Genomic DNA, 19051 nt, shown 5'->3' with positions numbered 1-19051 from the left:
TGCTCTAAATGACCACAATTGAAAAGCTGCCATGGTTGATGAATATAATGCTCTAATTAGTAATAAGACGTGGGAGTTGGTTCCACGTCCCACTGATGTGAATCTTATTCGTTCTATGTGGATTTTTTGTCATAAAAAGAAATATGATGGTTCTTTTGAGAGGCACAAAGCCCGTCTTGTCTGTGATGGCAGGTCTCAATAGGTTGGAGTTGACTGCGATGAGACTTTCAGTCCGGTTGTCAAACTAGCTACTATTCGCGCTGTCTTGAGCATTGCACTTGCACACTTTTGGCCCATTCATCAGTTGGACGTCAAGAATGCTTTCCTACACGGTAATCTTAATGAGACTGTTTATATGCATCAGCCTATTGGGTTTAAGGATCCAAAGCATCCACATCATGTCTGTCTCTTGAAGAAATCGTTGTACGGACTTAAGCAAGCTCCCCGTGCATGGTTCCAACGCTTTGCAGACTATGTCTCCACTATTGGTTTTTCACACAGCCGATCTGATCAGTCTCTCTTTATTTATTGTCGATGTTCTGATATTGCTTACATTCTGCTATATGTTGATGATATTATTGTCACAGCTTCCTCAGATGCTCTCAGATAATCCATCATGTCTCTGCTTAGTGCTGAATTTGCTATGAAGGATTTGGGCCCTCTAAGCTATTTTCTGGGTATCGCTGTTACTCGGACTTCACACGGCATGTTTCTCTCTCAGAAATTATGCAGCAGATATTATAGAGCGTGCGGGCATGACTGCCTGTAAGCCAAGTCAGACACCGGTCGACACCAAAGCCAAACTTGGTGCCACGACCGGGCCTCCTTTCGATGATCCCACCCAATATCGTAAGTTGGCCGGCGCGTTGCAGTACCTTACATTCACAAGACCAGACATCTCATATGTGGTTCAACAAGTATGCTTTCACGTGCATGATCCAAAGGTTGCACATATGCATGCTCTTAAACGCATAATCCGATACATTCAAGGTACTATTGAGTTTGGTCTCCATCTGTACAAATCCTCCATTGCCTCTCTTGTTTCTTATACAGATGCAGATTGGGGTGGTTGTCCAGACACTCGCCGATCCACATCAGGTTACTGTGTCTTCCTTAGCGATAATCTCCTCTCATGGTCATTCAAACGGCAACCTACTATGTCTAAGTCGAGTGCCGAGGCCGAATACCGTGGCGTCGCTAATGTCGTCTCTGAGTCCTGTTGGCTTCGCAATCTTCTTTTGGAGCTCCGTTGTCCCATCCGGACAGCTACATTGGTTTGTTGTGATAATGTTAGTGTCATATACCTATCAGGTAATCCAGTTCAACACCAACACACTAAACATATTGAGATGGACATACATTTCGTACGTGAGAAAGTTGCCCGTGGAGAATTTCGTGTTCTTCACGTCCCATCCCGTTACCAGATCGCATATATCTTCACTAAAGGTCTTCCGCGCGTGCTCTTTGATGATTTCAGGGACAGTCTAAGCGTACGACAACCTCCCGCTTCGACTGCGGGGGTGTGATAGACTATGTAATAGTCTATGTAAATATTGTAAATATTCTCTTCCTTATGTATAGTAATTAGGTCCTATAATTTAGCCTAGTATCATTCTGATAGGAGATATTTACTTTGTATATAATGACTTTCATACATCAATACAAATCACGGATTGATTTCCTACAATGTAAAGAAATGGATCATGGACCTAACTGTACCCCAAAAACTAGCTTATGAGGGGAGGATTGCCCAAGTCCATATAAGGAGACCAGCCATCTCATTAACCACCGGTGAAAGACTTTTTTTTCATCATAATATGCTCTTTTATCATTTTCAATTTTTGGTATGCAAAATTCTGAAAGCCTTCTAATACGACAAGAAACAACAAACATTTGTGACTAAAATACAGCAATGCCCAAATAAATCAAAACATAAGAAAATATTTAAGCTTAGTACTAGTATTAACTTAAGCTAAGAATTCATAAATCAGAAAGAACCTTCCGTTTTTACCCTTTTATTTTAAAAACAAAGGCAGTGGTCTACTGAGATCCAGTCCACTCATAATTCAGAAAATATATTTTGAAATTCATTTTAGGAACTTATATTTGGAAGGTAGATGAGGAATTCAAAACAGGGGAATATTTTATTAGTGTTTGATACGCAAAAGTAAGAAAAAAAAAACTTCCTAATAAAGTCAGTGAGACATACTACGAATTTGATGATACAACTTTGCCATGCTTGGAATAGGTGAGGGGCCATTTTCAATCAAACCAAACAACCCAGTTTTGTTACTCATGTGACTTGGTACTATTATTACTAAATTTTATATATTTCGTCTTCACTATTAATTGTTCTACCATATCCCCCAAAATACCACATCCATCAATAATTTCATTCTTGCACTTTTATTTAATTTCTAAAGATATGAAGTTTATTAAAAATTAAAGTATTAACATAAATTGTTTAACAATTCATATCCAGAACTGACCTACTAATTTGGATTTGGGCCGCATTTAGCCTATTAAAAAGGAGCGACTTTCTATCACATCTTCATTCTAAAGAATTGAACCCAAAGTCTCTGATATCGATTTTACTTTCTCAAATCAAATCAGTTCAAAGGTTTTCAGGCTATTTCCTGTTTCACTCAATTCCAATCATAAGATTAACAAATGCATGTGCTTACAAAGACATTCCACTAAGGCTTTGTCACATTCAAGTGTAGCTGAAAAATGAAGGATTCAAACATCTTTTGCACTATCTTTCTAGGCCACAAACGTGTCGTTCTGGGAGGGTCATTTGCACGATTATCCTTCGAAGGCAATGGTCTTTAAATTTTTGTCGCTCATTTTGGTGGTTTTTAATTTTTGCCCGTCGCTAAAAATTTCTTGATTTCGGGTTCGAATCCTCACTCAGTCAAAAAATTTTAAAAAATCGTAAGGTAAAGTTTGATTTCACACGGCGGAGTTTTGCATGCAAGACTCTATCTCAGGCAGAGTTTCAAACTCTACCTTAAGGTAGAATTTTGCCTTCAGACAATTTTTTTTTTAAAATACTTTGTTGGAATTTTACAACTTCTGCCTTAAGGCTTAAATTTTGCTAGAATAGACCTAATTTTGGGTAAAAGTTACGCATATTAAGGCAAACTTCTGCCTGAATAGGCCTAACATTGCTACAAACTTCTGCCTTGCAATTTTTTTTTTTTAATATTTGACTGAGCGGGGGTTCGAACCCTGAATCTATGGGTTTTAGGCGAAGGGCAATAATTAAAGATTTCGAATTTAAGGGGCAAGACCAGTGCCTTTGAAGGGCATTCCTCACAAAAAAAAATGGTTCAGGTCATTTGAACGATTGTCCTTCAAAGGCACCGGTCTTTAATTTTTTCCCCTCATTTGGGTGGTCTTTAATTTTTGTCTTTCGCTAAAAATATCTTGGTTTTGGATTCGAACTCCCACTCAGTCAAAATTTTTTTAAAAAAATCACAAGCTAGAGTTTGAATTCTCACGACAGAGTTTTGCCTTCAGGCATAAGGCAGAGGTTTCCCTTCAGGATTTTTTTTTTTTTTTTTGAACTTTGTTGGAATTTTACAACTTCTGCCTTAAGGTCTAAATTTTGCGCGAATAGGCCTAATTTTGGGCAAAAGTTAGGCCTATTAAAGCAAACTTCTGCCTGAATAGGCCTAACTTTGCTAAAAACTTCTGCCTTGCAATTTTTTTTAAAATATTTGACTGAGCAGGGGTTCTAACCCAGAATCCATGAGTTTTAAGTGAAGGACAAAAATTAGAGATTTTGAATTTAAGGGGCAAAAATTAAAAACCAATGCCTTTGAAGGGTGAAGGACACTCCGCACAAAAAAAAAAAAAAAGGTTCTGGGCTACTATTGAGCACTCCAGCCTGCTCAGATCCAGCCCAATTGGTTATTTTGTTAAAAATTGCACCGCCTTAAAAAAAAAAAAAAATTGAAAACCAAACCCAGATATAGATTTTTTTATTCCAACAAAAATAAAACTTATATTGTACTAATAATTTGATGGACTCACCCTAAAGTGTTATCTCGGGGGAACAAAACATAAGAGTTGCAAGCATTGAATAACTTCCTCACATTGATGGTACTTTTTGGAATTGCTAAGCTAATAAGAAATTAACGATCAAATTTAATAGTGATGTCTCGATAAAACGAACATACGAGAGGAACTTTTGGAATTATATTAGACAAATATAACATGAAATCGACGAGTTAAATCAAATGAAGTAATGAGTTTGACTGAAGGATCACAATTGGAACAAATGCAAAAATTAATTACAGGCTTATTAGGTGAATGCAGAGCCTCCTCTTTCAAACCACACAAAAGAAAAGAAAAAAGAATGAAAATAAAACAAATGCAAGGAAATGGTGCCAATTTAGATTGAGAATTATGACCAGTCACATTTAATTCCTTCTTTCTTTTTTATTGTGTCAAACAGTGCTACATGTACATTCTAAAATCTAAAATTAAAATGATTCCGAGCCTGGTGGTCTTCGCAAAAATCTTTGATCCCATCCCCCACATGAACAACCAAAAAAGGTTTTTTTTCTTTTGGATATTAAGATTAGATCATCTTCAAAATACACTAGTATTATTTATATCCATCACACGATTCTAAAGTTTTTTATGTCTCAAAACAACCTCAGCCAGGTCACTGAAAAAATAAAAGATGTCACCTGTTTTTGAATAATGATTACAATTTCTCCAAAAAAGCATTGCCCCATACCCCAATTGGAAGAAGGAATGAGGGTGTCCACCATCTAGCCTTTGCTTCACTGTTGATCGACCATTTAGGTCATCTGTATCATCTTTATAAACTACTAAAGCATGAAATCCTGGCTTTAAATATCTGGCTGCTGCTTTTCTATCTAACTTAAGAAAAATTCACATCTTTCTTAAATCTAATCCTGAATTGTCATTTTTTAGAGCAATGTTGTAAGGGCTATCTTATGTGCACTCAATTTTTTCACTGGTTCTACTATCTCTCAGCAACATAGTCACCAGATAATTTTATGTACCCACCAAAGCTTAATTAAAGCGTTGAGAAGAAATCATCTACATAGAGACGGATCTAGAGATTAGGTTACAGATTCACGTGAACACAATAACTTTTATATATATAAAATTGTCATTGAAATCGTTATAGGAACTCAAACTTAAATTTCTACTTGAATTTGAACCTTAGTCTCTTATGATTTTCATCCACTTTATGACTAACTATGTCACATTCTTAGTTGCCTTTCTCATTATTGAAAAATTGATAACTCTAGTACAAGGGTTAATATATTATAATCTTATAGTGTAAACTAGAGTTAACTATCAAATCATGAGAATGATCTGTTCTTCATCATAGTAACTTATACTATTAGTGTGAAAAGATCAGCAATGGTGGCCGTTCAAGTAATTATTTATAATTAAATAAACGGCTTACTAAAATTTAAAAATATGAAACTAATTAACAGATCAGAAGGGATAAACTTATGGTATTCTAATAAATAATCCTGTGCTACATGTACTTGTTTGTTCTTATATGGCCCCATCAACTAAGGCTTCAAAAGCTTGGGTGCTCCAGAAAAGATCTGATTATTGACTAAAAGGGTCAAGGGCAGAATGATACTAAACAAACATATATTATTATAAGGAACAAAAAACCATTTTGTATTTGAGCAAAAGGAGTTATTAACCAAATGAAGTGGCTTTGGTTGTGTTGTTGTCACTTTTGGGGACATATGATCCTTTTTGGTAAAATAATTTAGACTAGTTTAAACTTCTTCTAATTAGCTAGCATGCCCACTAGAGTACTACCCATGTGCTATTCTTTTGGATATTATCCTCCCTAGTCCCTTCTCCCATGCAAAGATTTCCACTTATCCCTCGTCCCTTCAAAATTCCCTTTCTAATTTTTTTTCAAGAGTTCAATTCATACAATAATGGTGTAAATAAGTATCGAAAAGTTAACTAAAAACCAGCTAAATATAACTGTCGAAATTTAATAAGTAGATAGTTGATATATTATAAGGGGTTATAATAGCTTATTTGGCCAAACTTTCAAAGTTTGTTCATTTCAAAACAATGTCTTTTGAAAAAGTATTTTCTAGAGTAAAATTTGTGTTTGGCTAATAAATTTGAATATTATTTTTGCCAGTAGTATGGCAACAATATGTTCTTGGCCAAGATCCGAAAGGTGCTTATAGAGAAGAGCTATTTTTTTCAGCTCCTGCAAGATGGTTTCAACTATTACTTAAAAACACTTATTTTTCCTAAAAACTTGTCCAGAGGCCTCAACTCTCTTAAATAAATATACTATTACTAAAATAAGTACTTTTAGCTTTTCAAAATCTTTGCCAAACCGGGTGTAAGCCACTTCTCAATTTTTGCATGCAATCTTAAGAAGTGATTTGGTTGATCAGGTTACAGTAATTATGGTTCGTTTGATCATTCATATCATTCCCTTTTACTCCCTGCTGAAATCTAGGCTAATAATTAAGCTAGGAAATAGGGAGAACAACCAAGCAAAGGAGGAAAAACTAGACCAAAAAGGCAAAAGGAGCTTTCATAGTAATCATATAAATGATAACAGCAATGAAAATAAGAAGCTGAGAGTAATAATAACAATGATATATAATACTAACAGCAGGGAGGCGTAGGTTATATGAGTTTGCAATGGGGAGATAAGATTATTAGAGACAGAAAGAAAGACATTTGGACCACAAACATAGACAGTGAAGCTAGTTCGTTTTGTGTCTTGGACCACAAGTGCTTTTGCTCTAATGTAGACTACGGTCTATAAGGATACATTAAATAATCCTGAAAATTATCAAAGGGTATTGAGAGGGGTAAACTTTCGAACCTAATCCACATAATGAATTTGATGGATAGTGGATTTTGAAATCCCTGAAAAACATCTCAGAATTAGCTAACATGGAATAATCATGTCAATAGCTTAGGCTGAATTACAAGTAATTGTATTGTATCTTTTTTAACCATAGTCCATAGGCCTAATTGGCTGCATTACTCCTTTACTGGTAAACCAAAACTTCAACAAAGTCCAATCCTCTTTGTGGGTAAATTAGTCTCTCCACTGCATCTCATCTCCTTGTTCCAAATCCATTTTTACATGCGTTCAGTTTTTTTGTTTATTTAGATTGAAATTCTTTAATAAGGTTAAGCAATCAAAGTGTGAACAATTGATCATTTAAATTAAATAGTAAAAGATGCCGAGAAGTGACACATTATCAAGATTCAAGTGTACCATAATTTTTAGCATGTTAAATGAACAATCTCATGTCTCTGCACTTTTTGCTCGCCAATAAGTAAAGAGAGAGATTAATTGTCCACTGTGTGTGAGAGAGAGACGGGTCATTTGAATTTTGGCCCTATTTTGTGTTGGCATTTACTTTTTGGCCCTAATAACAAATAATTTTTTTGCAAGACATAAATTTATATTTTCGCAACATAATATCCTATAAGTTATGTCACACATAACTTTTGCCCTTAAAGAAAGTTTGAAGGACAAAAATGAAAGACAAGCCCATTTGAAGGCCAATTCATCCAATACTTAGAGAGAGAGAGAGGGATACCACTCTACAATGATTGGTTTGGGCCACCTTAGAAGGTTTGGGGTCGGATCTCTGGCTAATGAACAAGATTAGCCCAATAGAGAAAAATAAACGAGCCCATTCCCCAGTAGTTGGGTTGGCCAACCTTAGAAGGTTTTGGGCTGGGATCTCTATAGCGGGCGTTGAGATTTTAAAGTTTTAACGACTCGAACATGTCTCATAAAAGGAGGGAGGTGTCCCGGGAAAAGTACGGTTGTTAATCGTACCGAGAAAGTCAAAAAAACCCACGAACTACTTAATGGTGCTCTAAAGGATACATTTTAGAGTCGCCACCTAATTTTTAGGAAATTAGAAAACCCGATTCGAAAAAGGTTCATCTAAAACTATTATTTAAAAGAAATATACTCTACCAAAGTCTGGGTAAGGGTTCTGGTGATCCCCCGGGGAAAGTGTTAGGCACCCCGGTATTAAGGATCCGCTCAATTGCGGTTTACCTTCGGGTTCTAATAGTGTGCCTTATGATTATAAGTTTTTTTTTAGATAAAAATTGCTTAAGTCTAGATTTCCGCAATAAGGTTAGTCATCATTCATGCAAAAATATCACATGTCGGGTTTCGGACTTGGACACCTAAGTTAAGACCCGAAGGCACTTAACTTAAGTAGAACACCACATAAGCCCACCCTTTAAAAGTATTTTAGACAATCTCTTATTTTTTTAAGTAAAAGTCTCTTTTTATTAAGGCATATTGCTATAAATCCCGTCAATTTACCTTATTCTATTTAAATCCCTTATTCTTCCTTAAATTCAATTTAATTCTTAAATCTAAGTCATTTATGTTCAAACTCCTAAAGTTAATGCATCAACCTTATTTTAGAGTCAAATTATGAATAAACAAACTTTCATTAAGAATAATTCGTATTTCATATCTGTTTTATACAAGGCTTTAAAAAATCTGTTTTGGCAACTCTAAATTTAGAATTAATCTTAAGTTCTAATCTATAAGAGTTCCAACGATACTTAAATAAAACAAGTAAACAAAATATTTTCAAAATAACTAAAGGGAGGGAGAGAATGAAGGTGGAGAAAGGTTAATCGGATAAGCCTATCTCCTCGCCTTCTTGGACCTTTAGTTGTAATTCTGTTCTTCCTTTATTCTACGCCTGAAATCTCCAAATGCCCAAGTCTTCGCCTCGTCTTTTGATACTTCTCCTTTTGTCCTTCCGTTTGTTTAGATTCCATGCGTATGCTCCAATTGTGCAATATTCGTCCTTGTAGTACTTCCCGAACTTGTTTATTTGTACCTCGCAAGATTAGAAATGAGAATAATTAGTAAAATGATACGCCACCCTCATAGGGTGACGTTTATATATATATTATCCCTTCCCTCGTTTCGCATCAAACTGTGGGAGCTTTGATTATGAAGGGCTCAGACTCATGGTTCCGAATATGGCAAAGGAGCTCGAAGCATGTGTGACTGCGAACTAGTGGTCATTCTAGTCACCTCGCCAGGCGCATGTCGGTTCCTACCTCGCGACACCAATGAGCCATCATCCTAGCCCACCGAGGGATAGAATCTTTCCGGACTAGGCATTCTCAAGTTAAGTATCTATTCAAATCAGTAAGATATCTAATCGTAGTATCTATTCTTTTTAATGAAATATCTTAAATGTAGTATTTGTTCTTTCAGTAAGACCGGATATAGAAATTTGTTCTTAAAAATGAGGCCTCAAGTTAAACAACTCTTTATCGACCCAAGTGTAGTATCACATGCTCAAATTAGTGAATTTCAATCAAATGTAGTGATATGTTCTTTTAAGAGAATAGCCACAATCAAGAATGTGGTGAAATTTCTCTTGTAGCATATGTTTATTTTTTAAGCAAAAGGCAACAGCCATGTCAAGGTGCGGTATCTGTTCTCCCAAATGTAACAATTTCTCAAAAGCAGTAGTAGCACATGCCCAGAGAGTGAAGCAGTTTGGCCAAAATGCTATAGCTAATGGACAAAATGAAGCTGCCATTTTGTTTTCACAATGCAGCAGTACGGGTCTCAAAACATCATAGCAGATTGGTTCAGGCCTATATGTCCTTAGTTTGGCTTTTCATCAGCAGCAAGGTAGCAACAGATAGCAACAATAAAACTGGCCATAGCAAGGACCCAAAATGCAGCAACAAACATGTGATATCAAGTGAACACTTTAAGTTCCACATTGATCATTTTTTGGGATCCAAGACACTGCAATTCTATCAAGCAGCTCCACAAACAAAAAAGCCAAAGTATAGCATTTGTTTCCTTTTCAGTAGATATCAGAAATAGTAGCAGTTGTTCATTTCAAAGGACAACAGTAACCTGGCTAAGGAAGAAAAATGCAGCAGCAATTTATATCAACACTAGAGCAAAAAATGCAACAGTAAGTGATTGAATGCAACAACTAATTATCCAAAACAAGTGTAGTGTATGCTCCCCTCAAGTGTTGCCACTGTCTTGCTTTGAAAGATGGCCACAGTCTTACCCAAAGTGTATTCACACACATAAAGAGATAGAAACTAAACAACAGCAACAGCTTGAGACATCATAAGGTAGGAAACAACAAAAAATGGGCAGTCATTCACCTTAAGGTGCAACAACACCTCAACTCACAATATAGGCAGAGGAAAAATATGTGATGGTCAAAATAATAGGCAGAAGCTACAGCTCACAGTAACAACTTCAATTTTCCCAAAAAAGAACAAGTATGATAATCTATTTTCTCTAAACTTCAGCAACACAACAAGCTTATTCAGAATTTCAACCCATCAGAGTGCAATGGCATAACTAACTAGGTATGATAACCATTCCCCTAGTCCAACAACTTAAAGATCTATCAGTGAATGTATGATGCCCTAAGATACAATTGCATAAAGCCAAAGAACCAATAGCCATTTGCCTTAAAAAACCTCCCCAAATTCACATGATGCTACAGGTTGGACCACAGGTGAACCAGAGACAACAATGTAGCAGCTTTATCAAAGCAATGACATTTAAGTATAGTAATAAAGGAAACTCCAAGGGCAGTATCATCTCAAAATTGATTCCAAGCCATGTGTCAAGCTAATAACTTGAGAGACAAGACAGTAAAAGGGCTACCACCGTCCATATTTCGACGCCGCATCAAGATCCGAAGGTTTCTAGAACCTTAGGCATTGCAGGCTATCGAGGAGGCTAAACTAAACTCAAACTTGCCTTGGCTCGCAACCAACAAGATGACAATAGTAGCAAAGGAATCACTTAAATAGAGATTTTTTTTTACACCTTGTTGAAACTGCCATTTTTCATCCAAGAAACCAACAAATAGCCTAAAGAGTTGCAATAATTACCACCCTTATTTAGGATACTAAGGAAACATTAGTAGGCTAGAGGTTTAATATCTCAACAAGATAACCATTAGTTTATTCAAGGTGCAACACTTCAAACCTCAAATTATCCAAGATGCAACAACAAGCAGTCAAGTTTTTTCTCAAAAAATACAACTTATGTAAACAATTTCAACCCCAGATCTAGTAGGGTAATCAAGTGTAGTGATCTGTTTTGTTTATCTTTGTATGACAAGAACAATTGTTCTTAAGGGTAGGGATCAGAGGATAGGGTGTAGCAGTAATTGATTAATAGCAGTACCAAGGCATTACACTCAAGCATAGCAAGGAATTTAACAACCAAACAACCTTTAAGAAGCAACCATATTTGACCTCAAAGATGTAGGGTTAATCTGACCAGTTTGCAGTATAGCAGTAGCAGTTCAAACACTTTTTGGCCTCATTTTACAATCAAGAGTGTCACACCCCATTTTAACCGGGTTGATTTAGGGTATGACATATTGGAGATTCCTATTTATTTGTTTAAAAGGAGTCGCCACCTAATTAATTTAACGGTGAATTAGGACACCTAGATGCTAACTAAGGCAGGGTTAAAACTCAACCTTAATTAATAGTCTGCTTAACTAGTGTGATTCTAGGTAAGGGCTCTATATTATCCTAAAGGGAAGGGGTTAGGCATCCTTTAGAATCCGTTAACTTACGGTTATCCGACCAAACTTAGGTTAATTAATCCAGATTGAATATAGTGTTTGAATTTTAAGAAATATAGTTTGCTTATATTACTAAGGTTCCAAAAAAATATAATAATGCTGCTTGAACTAATTTGTAGAGAAATATAATAATTTCACAAAAAGAAATGTTGAGACTTATAAATGCTGTTAAAACTTTAAATAATAATTTTATTTTGAAAAATAAGATTTGTAAAATGTAATGATTTGTATATAGACAGAAGCCTTTTAAAGGAAAACCTGGCCAATTTATATTCGGAATAAAATTATATAACAGAATAATCTGAAACCATTTTTTGTAACTAATATGCAAAAAAAATGACAGAATTTCTTCTCTTGCTTGTTAACTTTATTTAACTGTGTCTAACTCAAAATATGCATAATCGAATTAATCTAAAATGTTTCTATAATATACTGGGATTAATAAGTATATATTAGTGACGTTTAATTTTCTAATAAAAATAATTCCTTTGATTCGAAATATGTAATTGCGCCGTTCGCAAATTGATTAAATAAAATAAATACTAGATATTATAGATAGTTTTTGACGTAAAAGAGAAAGAAAAGATGAAGCCAATGGAATTAATTTATCTTTCTTAAATTAACTACTTTTCACTAAAGCTAAGTCTCATATTAGTCTAATAAGGTTCGTTTGGCTAAGGAAACAAACAAATAAAGGGTTAGTTGCACAAATACAAATCAAATACATGAAAAAATGAAATAAATGAATAAATGATATTAAAATGGGCTCGGCCCACTTTAAGACTGCTGAGAGACTATTCACGCTATTGGGCCTTAGCCCAGAATTTCCATTTCTTTTATTTTGCTGCAAGCTGGGCTGACTTGGGGATGACCCGAGAATATTATGTTGGGCTTTTGGCCCAACACAGAATGCGGAGGACGAGTCTCTCGGACTCGCATGCGATGGTCATGCATAAAAATAAAGGAAAAGGATTAGTATGAGATCAATGAATAACGTTAAACATATGAAATATAAACTCAAAACAAATTGGAAGATTGTATATATGCTATGTATTTTTAAGTATACTTCATGTATACACATTGGCTTGAGATAATAAGCAAGAGGAAGCAAACAAGAGCTCAAACAAACCGTGGAATTATTCGTCCCTCTAACTAACGCACAAACTCATATTCTGGGCCAAATTTAAGTGATGTTCATCCCTTAACACTTAACTGAAACAGTGCTTGGGAATACTTTAACAAGCACACCCATAATATGGGGTGGGGGAATCTCGTGGCTACTAGATAAGAGGAGAGAAAACATAATCTGGGGCATTTAACCAATGGAAACTGAAAAATCCGAACCAGCATTGTAAAAAAAAAGATATTAATACTCCAGTGGCATAATAAATTCTAACACATCCTTTATCTTTTGACAATTTAAACATTCAAGCAAGTTAATTGGAGAGAGAATCATTTTTGAATTCGAACATGGTTAACAAACTGATATTCAACTGTTTGCATAGCTAATGAAGCAAAGAGGATTTTTTAACTTAAACATAGCCCTTTTAACAGAGACACCTGCTGAATTTGGTTCATGTTTGAGAAAAGACTCATTATTTGGGAAAGAAAACAATAGAGGAACTAACTTGGACAATTATCTTCCTTAAGCGGCACACCAAATTTAAACAAAAGAGTTCTGTTTCATCAATGTAGATCACACATATATATAGTTATAGCTGCAGATTATCCATCTTCTAAGATGTTTAAGAATTGTTGAAGCCTAAGACAACACATAATCGTCTTGACACAACTTAGTCAGATTCTAATCCAGGCTAACAAAGTGATCTTGGAAACACACAGTTGTATGCAAACACAAGGCTACACCAATAATAGTCTATTACCTTTTTACTTAAACTATCATGAAGCTGTCTCCATTTCTTTTAGCTACATAAAATCCAACCTATGGGAGTTATCAATCATGTGCATACTTAGTATTAAACCCCAAACAAACTTATATGCATTTTCCTTTAAAGTCTGCTAGTGGTGATATGCAAGCAATTTTAAGTTATGTAAAGCAGTAGACATGTATCATGCTCGATAAGACAAAAAACTCTTAATCACATACAAGGTGAATGGATTAATGAGTTACTCTTTATAATGGTTTAAGCTCAAACAAGGGTCAAGCAAGAGAGAACCACATAGCGAATTGATCTTTAAGCATGCTACTGTACCAAACAGGGTATACAAAACTATCAGCAAATGAACATACTAACAAACATGTAGTATGACAAGTGGAAACAGTTAAATGTACAGGCAAACTTAGGCTCAAAACTAGTAGGCATGTGAGGAAATTATCATTTAAGCATGACCTGATCGCATGAGAATACATGACTAAGATGTATTAAACATGAGCATCATTCAAATAAGGTACTAGACAGCATCCATAAACACATGGTTTAGTGATATCCAAACTCACATAAGAACTAACACATACTTAAAGACTAATCATAACGACAAAAAAAACTAAAACCAAACTGAAAACTGGACTACATTAAGGTAATAATTCAATAGCAACTAAACTAACATATAAGCAAACGACACTATATTAAACTAAAACGGAACAGACTTATAATGTTAAAGCTGCTAACAATGCTAAACTAACCATTAATTTTAACAATCAATCACAAATGTTAACCAACACATAATAAACAGGAAATAACATCCGCACACAAACAAACTAAAACGAGCTCGTCTAAACACCCAACAGAATAGACATACGTATAGACCCGACTGTAAGCAAAATGGCTTAAAGGAGGAGAAATTACCTTCTTCGGGTGCAGCGAAGTGGGTACGAATCTTTGATCTACACTCGCAACACTTTGAAAAATTCGAGCTTGAATCCTCTCGGACCCAAAACAGTAGCGAAGTATAAAAGTAAAACAATTGGGATTTTCTATTTCGAACAAATCTCCAGGAAATATTTAAAAACTGCTGAAGACTCAATTTCTAGGAAATTTTAGGCGGCTTGACCAGAACTTGTGCTTCTTTCCGGGATTTTAGCGACTGAATCGGAAAACCCTTCAGGTTCTTGAGGGGTTTCCAATCAAAGAAAATCCTCTACTTCTTGAGGTAATTTCGTGAACCCCCAAAAAAAATCCCCTTTCTAATGGATGATGAAAACACATTTATAGACTGATTTTTGGTTCGAGTTTCAGAGGAGAGGGAACAAAGGAGAGTGGAGCGCAGAGGCAACGTGGGGGGTGTCAGAGGTATGGGTGTGACAGAGGAGCGTGGGGGGCAAAGACGAGTGGGGAGCAGTGGTATGGGAGAGACGTGGGAGAGAGAGGGATTGAAGGAGAAGAGAAGGGAGCGGGGGGAAGCGGCGCAGAAGAGGGAATGAAGGAAACCCTAATGGGTTTCCTTTGTTAAGCGGAAAGGGCGGGTCGGGTAGGTTTAGGCGGGTATGGGCCGGTTTTTTGTGGGCTGGTTGAATTTATTTAAATGAATGGTGGGCTAGATTGGTCCGAAAATGTTTATGGGCTTGGATTTAGGTTAGATGAATTAAAAATATGGGCTGAATGAAAGAAATAACCTGACTTCTAAATTTAAATAAAAGGCCTATTTAAATAACTTGTGTTAAAATATTGCTCAATATGAAATATGCAATTATTAGTGCTCAGATAAAAAAATGACGTTGTAATAGCTGTGTAATAATATTTCGAAAATCCACAGTAAAATAAATACTATTGTTTAATTATGCAAAGATAAATGTGATGCGTGTGCGTAAGCTGGCAAAACGCCGAAATGATAAGAATTGTGAATAATAATAATAATAATAATAATAATAATAATAATAATAAATAATAATAATAATAATAATAGGTAACTGTAATAGAATAATAAAACGTGGGTATTGATAAGAGGCTAGTAATTATAGTAAGATAATATATATATATATATATATATATATATATATATATATATATATATATATATTTTAATTTTCCAAAAATATTAGAAGCGTAAATAGGTATTTCGGAGGAGAGGCGGGACAAAATTGGGTGTCAACAAAGAGTTCATGCAAGGACATGGTAACAAACAACCTTACAAGGGATGACTCTTATACCTCATAATGCCATTTCAAGAAGTGAAGCAGTGTGACAAAAAGCCACCTCTTGAAACAGCAGACAGTCTATGGATTTGCAACAAGAATCAAGATGTATTTATTCACATGAGGGAGTAGCAGTGATAGCAGAAACTTCCCTCTCAACTTGTCATCTAATAATAAGTCATGATAGCAATCAATATAAAGGACTAAAGGGATTAGCAAACTTATCTGATAATACAACAAGCTCCAAGGAACTCTAGTATAGGCTCAGTAAAATGCAGCAAAACTCTAGATGTGCAGCAGATGTGTAGCAGTTGGGGGATTAAAGGATGAGTATCCCACAATAGTTTTCCCAACAAACGATAGTCAAATGACATAAAGATTCTTCTCTTAGTTAATAAATATCACCACTTAATCTAGGTTGAAAAAAACAACTCAAGGAGATAGAGGATTCAAGTTTTAAGGCCTTTTAAAAATAAATAATTTCATCAACACAATCGCATAACTTAATCAAGAGTTTACATGAATCATCATAATAAAACACATGCTAGTCTTTAAAAGGTTGAGAATCTAGAGAACATAATTCTTTAAAGAGATACCTAAGCTAAAACATAACCTTGTAAGTAGCATAGCTAGTAAGTCATTCTTAAGGTAGATTTCCTCATTACAGAACCAGATTTTAACAAAGAGCAACTCACTATTGAAAGGCTAGATACATGCTATTGAGAGGCCACACACTCAAACTTAATTGTTTGCAAAGCACATAATGAGATAACCTTGAAACATATCCTACCCTCAGAAGGCCAAAACAAAACCCAAACGGTGATAAAAAATTTATGACTTCAAACACCTAAACTTGACTCAAAATATTAGTTGAGGGAGAGAACTTATGTAACAGATATTTAGGTTGCTTTGCCCTCAAAACTAGTAGGTTAAAATCTGAATCTAAATACCAGCACACAAGGCATAGATATTCAGGGAACTTATAGTTCTCATGATATGCAATCCACTAAATTAATTTAGCCTGTTCATAATCAGTTTCTTTATAATATATCTCGACTAAAAAGAGAAATAAGCTTCCAATAAGATTAGTGAATCCTTATCCAATGTGAAAGATCATTTACCATACACCAGATTTATACTTAGCATGGCCAAGCAGAGGCGAATCCGGGATTTCATGAGGATGGGTTCACCATTGCTTTAAGATAAGATATAAATTTTTAAGGGGACATCGACTTCCCGAGCAAAAGATAATTAATTATATTTTTTTGAGAAGTAAGTTGTTTTATAATTACAATGGCATCAAAGAGATGCATAGTTACAAAAGAAGAGGAAATATCAACTCATACAAAGATAACAAAAACCTATCATAAGTCTAAAGAGCTGACAAATCCAAGGGCCTATCATAAGACTAAAGAGCTAATAAAATCCAAAAAAAAACTAAACAACCCTTCTATTACAATTGTACTCAATGAGGATTCATCCTTTGAAAACGATCCATAATAGCATCATTGCTTATAGTTGCAAATACCTTACGCTCTATCTTACAAACTAAACAACCATTTAGAAATTCTCCACCAATGCGATTACGTAGATCATTTTTTATGAGCTTCATTGAGGAAAATGCTCTTTCCACACTTGCAGTAGCAACAGGTAAAATCAATGTCAGCTTCACAAGTAAATAAACAAGAGACCAAGTTTGATCCAATTTTATTTTTGCCATCACAATAGAAAGATCCTTAATCCCCTTCAAGTTGAGAAACTTGCTATCACGTTGTCGAGCATAGACAATGAAACTATCAAGCTGGTAACTGAGATCTCGAAGTTAGTTATCACCAAACTCACTTTTGTAATACCCGGCCAACTTCATTGTCTTGTTCTTGCCAAAATTAGGAAATGAATCAACGTGATTCAAACTAGCCATACCAAGGAGCAAGTCACTAGTCACAACATCAAATCGATTATTGAGCTCCTGAAGTTGCAAATCAATAACTGCATAAAATACTTCCACATGAAAGTGATGTAAATATGAAATTCCGGACCTCTTACGCTTTGATCTTGGATAGTCATCATCCATTTTGGGAATCACATTTTCATGTTTTCCACAAAATGAATAAACGTCATCCATCAAAGACTCCAATTCACTTTCTCTCATTTTTTGTAACCTTATCTTTGCAAGGTTAAGGAACTCCATAGCATTGACGAAATCTTGATCTTTCTTTTGTAAAGCTTTGTTCAATTCATTTGTAAAAAGCAAAATATTGAACATCAAATGCAAAATAAAGACAAATTCAAATTCCTGAATGTTATCCAAAAGATTTCCTGTTGCAAGTCTATCAAGCTTGAGTGGATAATATTCTTTCATATCTTTAAGCACATTAGCAATTGAAGAAAATATAACCATGAAATTTTCCAAGTTCTTAAAATGAGATCTCCAACGAGTATCACCCAGTCGTTGGAGACCAGGTTCTTGATTCAATCCTTGCCCAGTAAAAATTTCTCCCGCTTTAAGCAATTCTTCCAACTTCTCCACTTGGTGTTGTCGAAGTAATTCCCTGCGCTTAAAAGATGTTCCAATAGTATTCAATACATTAGTGACAACATAAAAGAAAATTTTCACATCTGAATGTTTTCTAGAAAGAGCGACAAGTGCCAATTGCAACTGATGAGCAAAACAGTGAATACAATATGCAGATGGAGCATCTTGCAAAATCAAAGACTTTAGGCCATTTTTTTCTTCTTGCATATTACTAGCGTCATCGTAACCTTGTCCACATAATTTCAATAAACATAGCGAGTGATCCTCAAGTAAAGAATAAATTGCTTTCTGTAATGATCTTGCAGATGTATCACTCACATAGACAATGCCCAAAAAGCGCTTTATCAACTCTCCACTTTTGTCAACGTATCGCAAGACTAGTGTCATTTGCTCTTTATGTGAAATGTCCTTTGATTCATCAACTTACCTGTTACATCCCGTATTTTTGAACGTCGGATTAATTGTAAGTTGAGGTGGGGCCCACACGTCAAGATTTTTTTTGGGACATGTGACAAATTATATGAATCACATATGTGAAGTTAAACACAACTCAAGAAGGACCCTTGGGCCAAATCAAAGTGGAAGTCCTCCAAACGAATATTTTTAAGAAAACGTTTTCGGGTAACCTGACTTTGGGGGGCAAAAACGATATTATAAGTTTGGAATTTGGAAAAGTACCAAGAAATAGAAGTTGTAGATAATTGAATTAGCTTTCCATCCATAGGTCGTGGGTTCCTAGGTGACGTCAGTACAAGGAGATATGGACGTTTTAAGGCA

General features: G+C 35.2%; 1 protein-coding gene across 1 annotated transcript; it reads right to left on the bottom strand.

Moving 5' to 3' along the window:
- Positions 1–17203: 17203 nt before the first annotated feature.
- On the bottom strand, positions 17204–18661 carry LOC132624746 (uncharacterized). The gene is made up of 2 exons (XM_060339475.1): positions 17592–18661; positions 17204–17546 (listed from the first exon to the last, which is right to left on the bottom strand). The coding sequence occupies exons 1-2, from the start codon at positions 18659–18661 to the stop codon at positions 17204–17206; spliced, it is 1413 nt and encodes a 470-aa protein (XP_060195458.1).
- Positions 18662–19051: the final 390 nt, after the last annotated feature.

This window comes from Lycium barbarum, chromosome 12, assembly GCF_019175385.1.
Source record: "Lycium barbarum isolate Lr01 chromosome 12, ASM1917538v2, whole genome shotgun sequence".
NCBI classification, from domain to species: Eukaryota; Viridiplantae; Streptophyta; class Magnoliopsida; order Solanales; family Solanaceae; genus Lycium; species Lycium barbarum.
This window is presented reverse-complemented; position numbering and strand designations above follow the sequence as displayed.

Bases quoted from the DNA above. Each gene is read 5' to 3' on its own strand.
- LOC132624746 (XM_060339475.1), bottom strand. From the start codon at position 18,661: ATGACACTAGTCTTGCGATACGTTGACAAAAGTGGAGAGTTGATAAAG. The intron at 17,547-17,591 runs GTATTACAAAAG...TCGAGATCTCAG, and splicing joins AAGACAATGAAGTTGGCCGG to TTACCAGCTTGATAGTTTCA.